The sequence below is a fragment of the Phaenicophaeus curvirostris genome, chromosome 8, assembly GCF_032191515.1.
Source record: "Phaenicophaeus curvirostris isolate KB17595 chromosome 8, BPBGC_Pcur_1.0, whole genome shotgun sequence".
Taxonomy (NCBI): Eukaryota; Metazoa; Chordata; class Aves; order Cuculiformes; family Cuculidae; genus Phaenicophaeus; species Phaenicophaeus curvirostris.
In genome coordinates, this window is record NC_091399.1 from 33,048,020 (window position 1) to 33,060,731 (window position 12,712).

Genomic DNA, 12,712 nt, shown 5'->3' on the forward strand with positions numbered 1-12,712 from the left:
TTTTCCTCTGGGACAAGGAGTCTTTCTCTGGAGCTGAGTAGCACAGCCGTTCTTGCTTCTGCAGCTCTCAGTAAAACTTGGGCAGCTCATGTTTTCCAGCACAGCCCACTGTGTCCAGGGGGACTAAATATATTTTTATATATATATAAAGTCTGAGCAGTTGGTTGGATATGAGATTCAGAGGCTCAGAAACCTGCTTGCTTTTACTCTTCTTTAGATATCTCAGCTTCCAGGTTCTCCCAGTGTCTTTTTTTCTTTATCACAGTATGCATAAGCTATACCATATCTTGAAGCATGAACCAAAAGTCCTACAGAAGGGAGAGGCATGCTTGAAATATCTAAGCACAAAAGCTTACACACTTTTCCTACCCAAGGCTGTTCCCTTTGCAGCCTGCAACATGCTGTTTGATTTTTTGGTTTAAAAGGATTATTTTAAAACCTACTTTAAAACTTAGCATGATTGCTCTTGCTCATTTAACAAAAAGGGAAGGGGATCACTTAGAGGGATGAAGGAAATAATATATTGGGAAACAATCAGCCCAGAAGTCTTTGAATGAAATTTATTAAAGGTGGATTTGGGGAAGTGGTTTTTTTTAAAAAAAAACATGAGAACAACTGCCAAGAATTATCAAGTCTGTCTTAGTTTAACTAGAAATGAGTGAGGTTTACTTAATGCCATACTCAGATTTTCAGAAGCCATAACAGCCATGTGTGTCAATAGCATAAAAGCTTATTAAGTGCTTCCAGTAAACTCATCTCGGTGTCTGTATTTGAACTGTCAGGACGCTATTAAAGATGCACCTTTACTAATACTCATAGCCATTTCCTGACGATGGGAATGATAAGTGAACGATAAGTGATTTGCCTATGCTAGAGAATCAAATGTGAGTACATCTTGGTGATAGGCTGTTAAAAACTTTCAGGCAGTAAGTTGTCTACGTAGTTACTGTTGATACAGTAGTTAAGCTACAGTCCTTCACAACTATATATACCCAAAGAAGACAATATAAAGAGAACAGCACAGTTCAGTCAAGCACATACACTGTTTTCAGTTTGTACTGAGGCTTAGTAGTTCTCTGTGGAAAATATTTTATTAGGACATCCTGGGGACAGTGAGTACAACGTAAGCTTCCATTTCTGAAATACAGCCATGTGAAAAGTAGCTTTTGAGGACACTGCATGTCTGATGGATACAGCTCCTTCGTCAATAAGCATGTCACGATTTATTAGGGGTGTGAAGTTCAGCATTTTACAAATTTATGGGTAACTTCATAGATACCAACAGATTCCTTGGTTTTTTCATCATAGTCATTCCAATCCTAAAGGAAACAAGATTTCACAGTATTAGTCACAGAGCAGTAGTGTCTAAAACACAGACTGGAATTCAAACTGAAACTAAGCCTTACTCAAACCAAGCCTTGCTCAAACCTGGGGCCCTAGATTGCTGTGAAAAGCACTGTGCAGCCACTCAGCTAAGTTTGCATTTCTGAGAGAAGCAAGTGCACTGGCCTGAAATTAAATGGGCTTCAGTCTCAGGGTCTGAACAACGATTATTTTTTTTTTTCTCCTTATGTAGTCCACAGACTGTCGTGCACAAGACAGCAACCACAGCAGATGAAAGGATTATCTATCATTTACAATATCCTTGTCAGGTCTGTAAGCAGACAAGCAGATCCCTGCCAAGTAGGATACCAGGGAACAGATTTGACCTTGAGATTCCTGCTCACAGCCAAGGAAGATTTGCAATGCTGGAGTAATTATCCTGAGCTTTGAAGGACACTGTCTTTATATTACTTTTTAATATCTCTTTGCACCGGAAGAAGTGCAGGCATCTTCTAGAAAAATCAGTCCACCACTCCAAGTAACCCCAGCCATTTAGTACTCCAGGTGTTTGCTCTCTGAAATTCCTGAGTAACTTAAAAGAAAAGTGCATTTCTACCTTTGTCATCTGCTAAGCTGCCAAATGTGTTATTCTGAAGTGACGCTGTTGGTAATGCTGGTTGTACATAGTTGATTTAGTTTCTCTCTCCATTCTGTGCCTACATGAAAGATCAAAACTATCCTCTTGTATGTGTCTAGTTTGGACTAGTGACTTCAGGAAAGAATGCTAGATAATTACATTTCTTAATGAAATTAAGACAACATACCTTTTCTAACAAGTTTATGTCATTGAAAGGTGTACCAGACTCTGCACCTTCAGCGGCAAACCCTGCCTGCAAACACATTTGCAGTAAGTTTTTAAGAATAAGTTGTACCAGGAAAATAATAAATATGATCATTGAAACATGTTTAAAGAAAGTAACTCAGCACAAACTTTTAATGTATATCTTTTAAATTAGGTAGAAAGAATGGTCAAGCTCTCTTCTGGTTAAGGGTCAGTGTAAGGGTGTGACCCTGTTTGTGAATTGGGAAAATTCAGTCTAAGCAACCACAGAGTAAAATAAGGGAACATGATCCACTCTTTTTCCTGCCAAAAAGGTATTTCCAGTTATTCTAGGTAACGTTAAATCTGACTTTCTAAGTTTATGCACCATCATCCAACTAATAATAGCCTTAATTTGTGTTCAGAATCCATACAGGCTTTATGTATAAAATAGCTTCATAATAAACTTGCACTGCAGCAAAACAATGGAAATAAAATGTTGAAGGGAGTTAATAGTTTAGGCTTACAGACCATCAGAATCCATGACACGCTAGAGAAGGAACAGTCTGTACTGGATTTAGGGACAGAAGTAACTAGCAAGCTTTACATGAAGGAGGATCAGCTTGCAGAATGAACAGATTATTACACCCAAACAATTGTTTCAAAGGAGAGAGTTCTTCACTGTTGCTGTTTTTAAAGAGCTGAAGGAGAGAACAGCAGTAGGAAGAAAACAGCATATCAGTGGGGTATAATGCAAGAAGCAGGTCTTCTGTTTTATCTTCTAAAAGATAGCTCTCATTTTAGGGGTCACAGCTCTCAAGCTGTCAATTAAGTTTTATTAGTTTTAAAAGTAAATTTTAAAATCTCAGCCACCTCTGTAGCATACAGGAAAGTTTCTTACATCCCCATTTCTAACTAGAGAATTTTATTAAGGAGTGGCTACACTTGCACTTTTGATAAAGAAATCCCCACTTGTGCCAGTCAAACATTTAACTGTGAAAGAATATGTGAAGGTTAAGCATTTGGGAGTTAAATAAACCACAGGATGTGGCAGGTATAACAACAGGAGAGCTATTTGCAAGTCACAGTGTGAATGTGGCCTTCATAGAATTGTCAGGAGCCCGTCTGGTAAGAGCTGCTAGAGGTGGAGTGGAAGATGAGCATTATGGGACAAAAACGCAGTACAAACACTAGAAAAAAATAAAAGAAGCCCTGCTTTCACCACCTGGAGATATTCACCAGCCCTCCAAGGAACATGAAGCCATGTGACTGGAATTACAAGCTTCTGTACCAGACACTAGGCGAGGCTTGCGTTCTTACAGCTCTGGCGTCAGGGAGAGAGAGTGGTTCGATCTGTGCAGGAAGGCGGGGCAGAAGGGAGCTGGGCCCTGTCAGTGACTTTTGTCTGCCCTCTGGTGACCAACAGCTAAAGCCTGAACACACATAAAAGCAGCAGAAATGCCTTTGACTTTACAACACGTGGAGTTGCCACACTTTTTTTACCAGTGAAACTATTGGTTGTGCCACAAAGCAAAGAAGCTTAAGAAGATGTAAGAGAAAATTTATAAAGAAGGCTCCATGCTTTAGTTGAAGCATTCACCTGAGGGGCAAGGACAGGAAAGGAGCTGAACTATACTGAAGTAAAACCAAAAATTGTATATCAGATTTGCAGGAGCTGTATCTACTTAAGCACATTAAATGAGAAAGATAAGTAATTGTGTGAAAAAAAATGTCCTTGTCCATTATTAGAACACACAAATATCTAGTTTGAATTTGTTGCTGTTACTAGGTAGGAAAACAAGGCTTATATCAAAGAATCAAAGGATATTTTCTCCTCTTTCATACTCAAATTATTTTTTGTGAAAACTACTGTACTTTAAATAAGACACCTAAGCATTAAGCCATTCTGAATTGAATTCAGGTATGGTTGTGTTGTGTTACCAAAAAATACAAAGAAAATACACTATGGCCATATGCTACATTCAGTGATAATCAAAAGCCAGATCTAAGACTGTTGGGAAGCCAGGCTGGTTTCAGTCATGTCAAATACAGAGCAAATTACAGAGTTGTTTGGAACTACAGAAGTCTATATTTTTACTCATTTAGCCATCAAAAATTCACAGGAATATCTGCTGATGGATTTGAGTGTACTCTCTAAAGAGTGCATAGACCAAAATTTGAGAATATTAAATTAAAAACTTTATTACAGCTGTGAAGTCTTTGTTATGCAGATAAAACCTGACAGCTAGAATGCAAAGCTATAAACATCTCCTATGCAATGTATTATTCTCATAGATTTTTCTTGAAGTGCAAGTTCCTAGGTCTGCCTGAAAAGCTTTCAAACAGGAATAAACTAATAAGCATTCTGCTCCTCAAAAACAAGGACTTCACTTCAATAAATAAATAAACAGAAGAAGATCTCCTGCAGCACACTGCAGGGGTGATTTTTTTTATACTGAATTCATATCAGCTTTTTTAGTTGGTTTCTTAGCACAGTGTCACAATCTGAGAGAAGGATAAGACAGGTTTGTATTTGGCAGTCTATTTACACTTAATCCGACTGGCATAATAGGTTAAATATAGTAGGGAGTTAACTTGCATACAGCATGACCATGCACAAGCAAATGAATCACTGAAGGCTGGCTTGGCCCGGAAGAAATTCTTCAACTGAACATTCAGGTGTGCTTTGCAATTGTCTAACTGACATTGATCTTCAGTCCTTGTCTGCTCAAGCTTCAAATGGAAAAATGCCAGCATTCATTTCCAATGGCTTTGAGGTAGAAAATTTGGGTTTTTTAGAGGCCATATACTGAAGACTGTTCATAACATAAACTTCACTTACTCTCTCTAACTCATCAAGCAGTCTCCTGAATGTGGCTATCCAATTACACACTCCTATATTTCCCCTTTGGGAAAGGCTCTTTTGCAATAACCTGCGCAACAAAGACCTTTCAAATGATTTCAAATGAGCAGTGCTGAGTCTCCTATACAGTAACTTGAATGTGACTCCAAGGTGTGTTTAGTTTTAAATTTCATTGGCACAAAGAATACCAGAGTTGTTAGTTTTAACTGCTTATGGGGTGGGTTTTTCTGAGTTAAATGAAGTAAAAGAAAGAACTGTGGAGAGGAAGAAAAACAGGGAAGATCTAGGATGTTCCAGGAAGAGCAGTACCATTTCAAATAGTGTGTATTTTTGTCGCTCTGGAGTCTATAAGAAGTGCTTTTAAAAACTGAGGAGCAAATCAAAACCAAGAACTCACCTGTGGTTGAAAATCAACTGGTTCCAGACCTCGGCATTCAAACTCCACTATCGTTTTGAATTTCTCACTGTCTTCAGCCTAAAATTGAGTCAGAATACCATTAGTGTTCATCTAATAAAGACAGACAGTGATGAGCATTAGCCTAGCAATGAATTGCTTTAAAAGCAGTACTATCAACTCTGATGTCCCAAGTGACAGCAAAATCCTAGGGCTCGTATAATTAACTAGCATTTCTTAATCTGTCACGGGGAAGTCTTTGTAAGGAAACTAATGTGGGCATTATAAAATTGGCTCTAATCTGAGTTGTAGGGGTTTTTTTAATTTTGTAGATTGCTCTTGAAACTTATCAGATTATTCTATGCTTGAGACTGTGCAGGAGACCACAAGAGACAATTTTCTGTCAGGGGAGAAAAGCAGCATTTGTGTTCTTGAAACAGGAATGTGATGATAAAGCAAAATCTCAAAATATTATTAATCCTTATTTATCTTTCACTCATTATATAAAAGAGAAAACAAACTTACATTGTAAGGCTTGATTGTCTGACTTAAAATCTCTAAAAAAAAATCAGAAGTGTAAAAGTGAGTGGCATTACGTCTTCAGTTTTATTCAGCACAAACCCAGCAGCAGCTTATTCCTTCCAAGAAGTTTTCTTATACAAAGTAATGAAGCAGTTCCTGCAGCTGGACCTCAAAAGGTAGAATTCAATTTTTCTCACCTCTCCTGAGAAGTTTGCATTACACGGTTCTGTTACCTTACCGATGCAAAAAAATTTGCCTGCTTTTGTAAAGTGACATTACAGATAGTTCTGTGCATGGAGAAACCTAGACTCACCAGGAGGCCTTGCTGTCTCCTTCATGAACATGACGACAACTAAGTTCCTGTTGTGAACTCAAGCACCAGCGTATGGGGAAAACAATACCTGGTGAATGCGCTTTACAAACAGTGTCAAGCAAAAATGGGGACTAAAAAATAAACTTTAGAGAGAAAGCTTAAAGCAGATGATGCCTCTTAAATTCCTAAGCACGTACCAATGGAGTTCTCCCTGGAGCACAGCTTGCACTTCTGCACCATAGTGGCACTTCCTCTGCCTCCCTTCAGGGGAGCGCTGTCCTAAAAGCCATGATAACAGAAACATCATTTTTAACTGCACACTAGCTGGAAACCTCTGCAAATGTAAAGCAGTTTCTGCCACCAACGGTCTTAAACATTTTAAAACTATTGCAACAAGAAGGCTTTTGTAAAACAGATGTACAAATCAGAAAGCTGTGACTATCAAAACCCCAATTTTGTTCTAGACTTAAAACAATGAATAACAGTTAGGTCTTGTCCATATATGCACCTTCCATTAATCCCTTAAAGTACATTCTTACCATTCAGCAGAATGCCACAAAAAGGGCTGATTACTTCCAAGAATGGAACCTTCTCTCATCCCTGACAAGTTTTATCCTGCTTTTTCAGTTTCCAAATGCTAATTTGGCATGCTTAACTCACCTCAAATTACCTAAACTTCTCCAGAAAGATTCCATTAGCATCAGAGAAATACATTACAGGCAAAATCTTATTCTGCTATCAAAATATGTTTTCAAATAGTATTTTTACAGAAAGGTGGCTTTTCAAAGTACTTTGTCACCAACAGGCAATAGCAGATTTCAATACACACTCTCCAAATATTTTTAATATGGACTATGGCATTTCCTGAATGCATAAAGCTATTAAAATATTGTCTTATCTAAAGTGCAAGTTGTCACATCCCTGATGCTAACATCCTTGCATGTAAGAGGCAGTTTTGTTTCCTCATTCTTGTTCCAACGCAGGTTACAACGGGGAGACATACCATCAATCGCAGATACTGCCATTTTTCAGAAACTTCACCACAGTTTCCACATTTCAGCTGAAAAGTAAACATAAATCAGAGAAAAGTAAACATAAATAAGGGATTAAAAAGCTGCAGGAGCCCTCCAGATTGGCCATTCCCACTGTTTTGCAGCTGAGAGGGGCTGAAGGGAAGTACTGTTTACTGTCTATCTTGTAGGGCCCATGAGCTGACTCGACCTGGCGGGTGTGCCTGCTGCAGAGGGTCAGTCCTCGGCACTGTGGATGGAAAGCGTGCTATAAAGCACAGTCACAAAAGAAAAGATTGGAACAGCGCCTCTCACCATCCACCTACACCACCTGCCAATGGCTATTGGATTGCCAGCCACCTCGCCAAGTGGAGACACTGACCCGTGCTTGTGCTTAAGGCTTTGCACTGCAAACCAACCTACAATGTCGTGCATGGATTTGCAAGTATGTGTCCATAGTTACACCATCACACCAGTTGCTTCTGTAGCAGCCTGCCTGCACTGGGAGAACACCGCACCGCTGGATAAACTGCATGACGTGATGCCACACGACGTGATGTGACATGACGTGACATAATGTGACATGACAAGGGCATGTAGTGATAGGACAAGGGGGAATAGCTATAAATTGGAAGGGGAAGATTCAGATTAGAAATTATGAAGAAATTCTTCGCCATGAGGGTGATGAGACATTGGCCCAGGTTGCCCAGGGAAGCTGTGGCTGCCCCGTCCCTGGAGGGGTTCGAGGCCAGGTTGGATGAAGCTTTGAGCAGTCTGGTCTGGTGGGAGGTGTCCCTGCCCATCACAGGGGGTCTGGAACTGGATGATTTTAAGGTCCCTTCCAACCCAAACCATTCTATGATGCTATGATTCTATGACATGACGTGATGTGACCTGACATGACGTGACGCTCGCCACCACAGCCCCTCCGGCCCGGTGCCCCCAGCTATCCCGACCCCTGCAGCCCCAGCTACCTTCAGGTACCATCGGAAGTCCTCGCCCTCGGCCCGCAGCCGGGTGATGTTCTCCAGCGTGGCGCGCAGCTGCAGCCCGATCCTCTGCAAGGCAAGAGACAGCCACAGGCCCTCAGCTCGGCTCCGCTTGGCTGAGCTCGGCTCGGCTCAGCTTGGCTAAGTTTGAACTCAGCTTGGATCCGCTCGGCCTCACTCGGCCCTGGCCAGCCCGTCCCGGCCCGTCCCCGCCCGCCCCCGCTCCCCCGCGCCCCCGCACCCCCTCACCCCCATCCCGCGGGCTCCGCGGGCGCTGCCGGCCGCCGCCTGGGCTCCGCCCCCGGCGCGATGGGGTCGGAGCGCCCCCCCTGGCGGCGCGGGGCGGAGGGATCTGCGGCCGGGCGGGAGCCGGCGGGGCCTCGGGTCCCGGCTGGGCCCGGGCTGGGGGGGTCACCTCCCTGAGCTGGGGAGACCGCGCCTTGAGCCTCGGGGGCGGTGCTGGGAGCTCCCTCCCTCCCGGGAGGAGATTGAGGGGCTGGGGCGCGTGCAGAGAAGGCTGGTGAAGGGGCTGGAGAACAAACGAGGAGCGGCTGAGGGAGCTGGGATTGTTTAGCCTGGAGGAGGCTGAGGGCAGTCGTCCTCTACAACTGCCTGAAAGAAGGGTGCAGCGAGGAGGGAGCTGGCCTCTTCTCCCAAGTGACAGGAGGAGAGGGAATGGCCTCAAGTTGTGCCAGGGGAGGTTCAGACTGGGGATCAGGACAAATTTCTTCACTGAAAGACTGGGGTTGTTTAGCCTGGAGAAGAGGAGGCTGAGGGGAGACCTCATTGCTCTCTACAACTACCTGAAAGGAGGTTGTAGAGAGGAGGGTGCTGGGCTCTTCTCCTAAGTGACTGGGGACAGGACAAGAGGGAATGGCCTCAAGCTCCGCCAGGGGAGGTTTAGGCTGGACATTAGGAAAAAATTCTTCACAGAAAGTGTCATTGGTCCTTGGCAGAGGCTGCCCAGGGAGGTGGTTGAGTCACCTTCCCTGGAGGTGTTTAAGGCACGGGTGGATGAGGTGTTTAGTGTTTGATAGGAATGGTTGGACTCGATGATCCGGTGGGTCTCTTCCAACCTGGTTATTCTATGATTCTATGAAACAGTTATCAGGAAGTGGAAGAGGCTGCCTAGAGAAGCCGTGGAGTTTCCATCCCTGAAGGTGTTCAAAAAGTGTGTAGATGTGGTACTCCAGGACACAGGACCATTCAGTAGGCACAGACTGGATGATCTTGGAGGTATTTTCCAGCCTTAATGATTTAGTGGTGGCAGGGAAGCAGGCAGGCTAGACACAAAGGCAGACAGAGCCTGTGGCGAGAGGAGGTGCTGGCACAGATAGTAGGGGTTAGACAGCTTCACCTTTTAAAAAGTTAGTTGTCTATGATCTTTTAATCACACTGGCTGCTACTTTAGGACAAACACAAAGAGGTGCTAGAATAAGCAAGGGCACGTTTTGGCAGAGCTGCTGTGGGGAATGCTCTTGGAACCTCAGACCCCTATGGAAGTTTCCAACAGGCCTTACAAAAACTGCTGCTTTAAAATTTGGTCCTCTAAGTCTCTTTATCTACTCGGCCCAACAGATGTGCTAGTGTAGAACTTAAATAAATACATTCTACACTGCTTCCGATCTCAGTTTTTCTGAAGTTGGATATAGGTATATGGGTGAAGATCCTGGATGGCTCCAGGTCTCCCCTTGTCCACTTCTGCTCCGAAAGCAAACAGGTAATCAACACAGCATGCTGTCAGGAAGCTGACATGTGGCTTTGCTGTAACTGGTTATCGTGTGCAGAGTCAGGACTCCACTTACTTTGCGTAGTTGAGCTAGCCAATAGGATATCCAACTCAAGACAGTAACAGAAGTTTGTCTCAACAGCTGGCAAAATTCTCATTTCACAGAGCCAGACAATTCCATTTTCTACTGCTGCACAGAGAGAGGGGTGAAATACAGCTTTGTGTGATACAAGTGAAGTAACATACCCTGAATGTACCAAGACAACAGAAGAGTGTTTCTCACCCAAACTTATAAATTAAAAATACAGATGTCACCATTTTATTAAGACAGTCACTGATAGTTTGTAAAAAAAATTCTAACATACATAAAAGCTTTGGGCCAGAAACAGCCGCAAATTCAAACACCGTTCCTCCCTCCCACCCCGATACTGCAATACAAACTTCAGTTTGTTTGATTTAAATTGGCTTAATCTTGAAGTGTAGGCCAATAAGACTGAAGACTAGACACTTAAGGTCCTGGACCAGGTAGTAGAACACTCTCAAGCCTTCTGGATCCCTGCAGTGCACAAGAGAAGGAAGGAAAAAAAAAGGTTAGGCTGCTATTCTAAGAGAACTTGCATATTGAAAAAACAACAAAACCTAGAGGGAGACTCGTCAGAGCTCATCTTAGATATCAACAGATTTGTTTCATTGTGCATGGATATATCCAAGTCTTCAAGTTTTAAGTCTTGAAAAAATTGTGTATTTCTATCATGAAAGCAAGTAGTAACAACACTTCAGAGTTACAAACATCATATCAAGTCTTTTCAGCAGGCCGAGAACATTCAGTTCAGACTTGGAATGTGTCTAACAGGGGTTCCTACAGGAAAGTCAGCTCTTCAGCAGGTTTGAAAACCGCATGCAAAATAACCCAATCCAGGAGCATTTGGTACATTACATGGAAACACAGGGCCCGCATGCCCCACAGAATGGATTTGTCCTTACAAACAATATAAAATGCCTAATAACCAGCCAGTTTGTTACATAAAGACAACAGCAACATAAAAAAAGCAGAGCACGTACTTGGATTGATTTACATCAATGAGTGAACCAATTTTTGACGTGGTAAAGGAGATGTGCTCATCACCGATTACTATTTCAAGCTCCTGAAAAATAAAAGGTTGTAAGAAGTCAAATACCACTTTATGGTATCAGCTATAGAAATACTAAAGTTCTGAGATGATGGCTACCCCATGGTTATTACGACGGTACGGAATGCAGCAGGTCTGTGGATTGTACTGACTCTCAGAACCGAATCGCCATTTGGATAACATACGTTTTAAAATAGTGTTTGTTTCCCTCTTGGCTAGATATGGCACTGATGTGAAGAAACAGTTCAGTTATGCCTCTAACAAGCTAAGATACAATAATTCAGCAGCGATTAGAAAAGACTTGTGCACCAACCTGGCGACCAACTCTGTCAGGAGGTGGCCACAGCGCGTCATCCTCTTTGGTGATTTCGCTGTCATCGATGATTCTCTTCAGCTCCTCCATCACGCTCTTGTGCACATATGCCTACAAACAGCGCTACAGCATGGCACAGCGCCCAGTGCTGCCCAGACCCTGCCCCAGGGGGCTCCCAGCACCCTGGCTGGAGGGTATGAGCACAAACCTTGCCAGGGGGGAGCAAGCCTGGACCCTGCCATGGGATGGGAGTGTGGCAGGGAAAGACCCTGCCCTGTGGGGAAGGAAGGGGGCCCCAAAACCCTGCCCCGGGGGCTGCCCAGACCGTGCCCAGGGCCCTACTTCCCCGGTTCCCTCCATCCTGGCCTCAAGCTCCGCCAGGGGAGGTTCAGGCTTGACATCAGGAAAAAAATTTTCACCGAAAGGGTCACTGGGCACTATCACAGGCTGCCCAGGAGGTGGTTGAGTCACCTTCCCTAGATTTGTTTAAAGGACGGGTGGACGAGGTGCTGAGGGGCATGGTTTAGTGATTGATAGGAATGATTGGACTCGATGATCCCGTGGGTCTTTTCCAACCTAGTGATTCTGTGATCCTCACCTCCTTTCGGATCATGACGTCGTTCTTGTAGTTGCTGTTGTTGGCGTAGCGCAGCTTCCCTGCCGAAGACAGCCCGGTCGTTACCCTCCGCCCGCGGGGAGCGCGGCCCCCGTCCTCCCGGTCCCGCCCGCCCCTCTCACCGTCGGGCCGGAACTCGAACTCGAGGAACTCGTGGCCGAACTTGCCCTTGTGCCCCACGTAGTAGCGGAGGTAGAAGTCACTCGCCATGGTCCCGCCACCGCCCCGGCATGCACCGCGCATCAGCGGCGCGCGCGCAGCGCGTCACGGCCGGGCGGGGCGCGCTCCCCGCTCCCATTGGTCCGGGCAGGACAGCGGGGGCGGGCCGGGCCCTTCGCTCTGATTGGTCCGGCCGGGCGCGCTGGGCACGGCGGCGCCCCCCAGCGGGCGGGGTGGATGGCGCTTCCGCTGCGCGCAGCAGGGAGAATCACAGAACCCCACAGAATTCCAGAGAATCCCACAGAACCCCCAGGTTGGAAAAGACTCACCGGATGATCGAGTCCAACAGTTCCCATCAGTCACTAAACCATGCCCCTCAGCACCTCGTCCACCCGTCCCTTAAACCCCTCCAGGGAAGGTGACTTAATCCCCTCCCTGGGCAGCCTGTATATTATCACCTGCCCTTTCTCCACAGCGGAGCCAGTGCCGTCACCAAAACGTGGAACAGGCCAGGCCCCACTTGAGTGTGGA

The 12,712-nt window shown here is 44.6% G+C and overlaps 2 protein-coding genes across 2 annotated transcripts; both read right to left on the reverse strand.

The window, feature by feature from the left end:
* Positions 1-1,045: 1,045 nt before the first annotated feature.
* CZIB (CXXC motif containing zinc binding protein) lies at positions 1,046-8,641 on the reverse strand. Its single transcript, XM_069863141.1, has 8 exons — positions 8,484-8,641; positions 8,220-8,303; positions 7,239-7,295; positions 6,433-6,514; positions 5,926-5,957; positions 5,404-5,481; positions 2,148-2,213; positions 1,046-1,319 (listed from the first exon to the last, which is right to left on the reverse strand). The coding sequence occupies exons 1-8, from the start codon at positions 8,487-8,489 to the stop codon at positions 1,242-1,244; spliced, it is 483 nt and encodes a 160-aa protein (XP_069719242.1). The 5' UTR covers positions 8,490-8,641; the 3' UTR covers positions 1,046-1,241.
* Positions 8,642-10,252: 1,611 nt separating this feature from the next.
* MAGOH (mago homolog, exon junction complex subunit) lies at positions 10,253-12,303 on the reverse strand. The gene is made up of 5 exons (XM_069862237.1): positions 12,145-12,303; positions 12,005-12,063; positions 11,407-11,517; positions 11,026-11,108; positions 10,253-10,519 (listed from the first exon to the last, which is right to left on the reverse strand). Exons 1-5 carry the CDS (start codon positions 12,263-12,265, stop codon positions 10,420-10,422), a joined length of 474 nt encoding a protein of 157 aa, XP_069718338.1. The 5' UTR covers positions 12,266-12,303; the 3' UTR covers positions 10,253-10,419.
* Between the last annotated feature and the right edge of the window lie 409 nt (positions 12,304-12,712).

What these genes read in the sequence shown, in the direction of transcription:
- CZIB (XM_069863141.1), bottom strand. An exon ending in CTCCAGGGAGAACTCCATTG is followed by an intron (nt 5,958 to 6,432) that starts GTACGTGCTTAG and finishes ATTTTTTTTTAG; the next exon opens with AGATTTTAAGTCAGACAATC. An exon ending in ACATAAACTTGTTAGAAAAG is followed by an intron (nt 1,320 to 2,147) that starts GTATGTTGTCTT and finishes TGTTTCCTTTAG; the next exon opens with GATTGGAATGACTATGATGA.
- MAGOH (XM_069862237.1), bottom strand. Translation starts at nt 12,265, where the DNA reads ATGCGCGGTGCATGCCGGGGCGGTGGCGGGACCATGGCGAGTGACTTC. An exon ending in GTTCGAGTTCCGGCCCGACG is followed by an intron (nt 12,064 to 12,144) that starts GTGAGAGGGGCG and finishes TGTCTTCGGCAG; the next exon opens with GGAAGCTGCGCTACGCCAAC. An exon ending in ACGTCATGATCCGAAAGGAG is followed by an intron (nt 11,518 to 12,004) that starts GTGAGGATCACA and finishes CGCTGTTTGTAG; the next exon opens with GCATATGTGCACAAGAGCGT.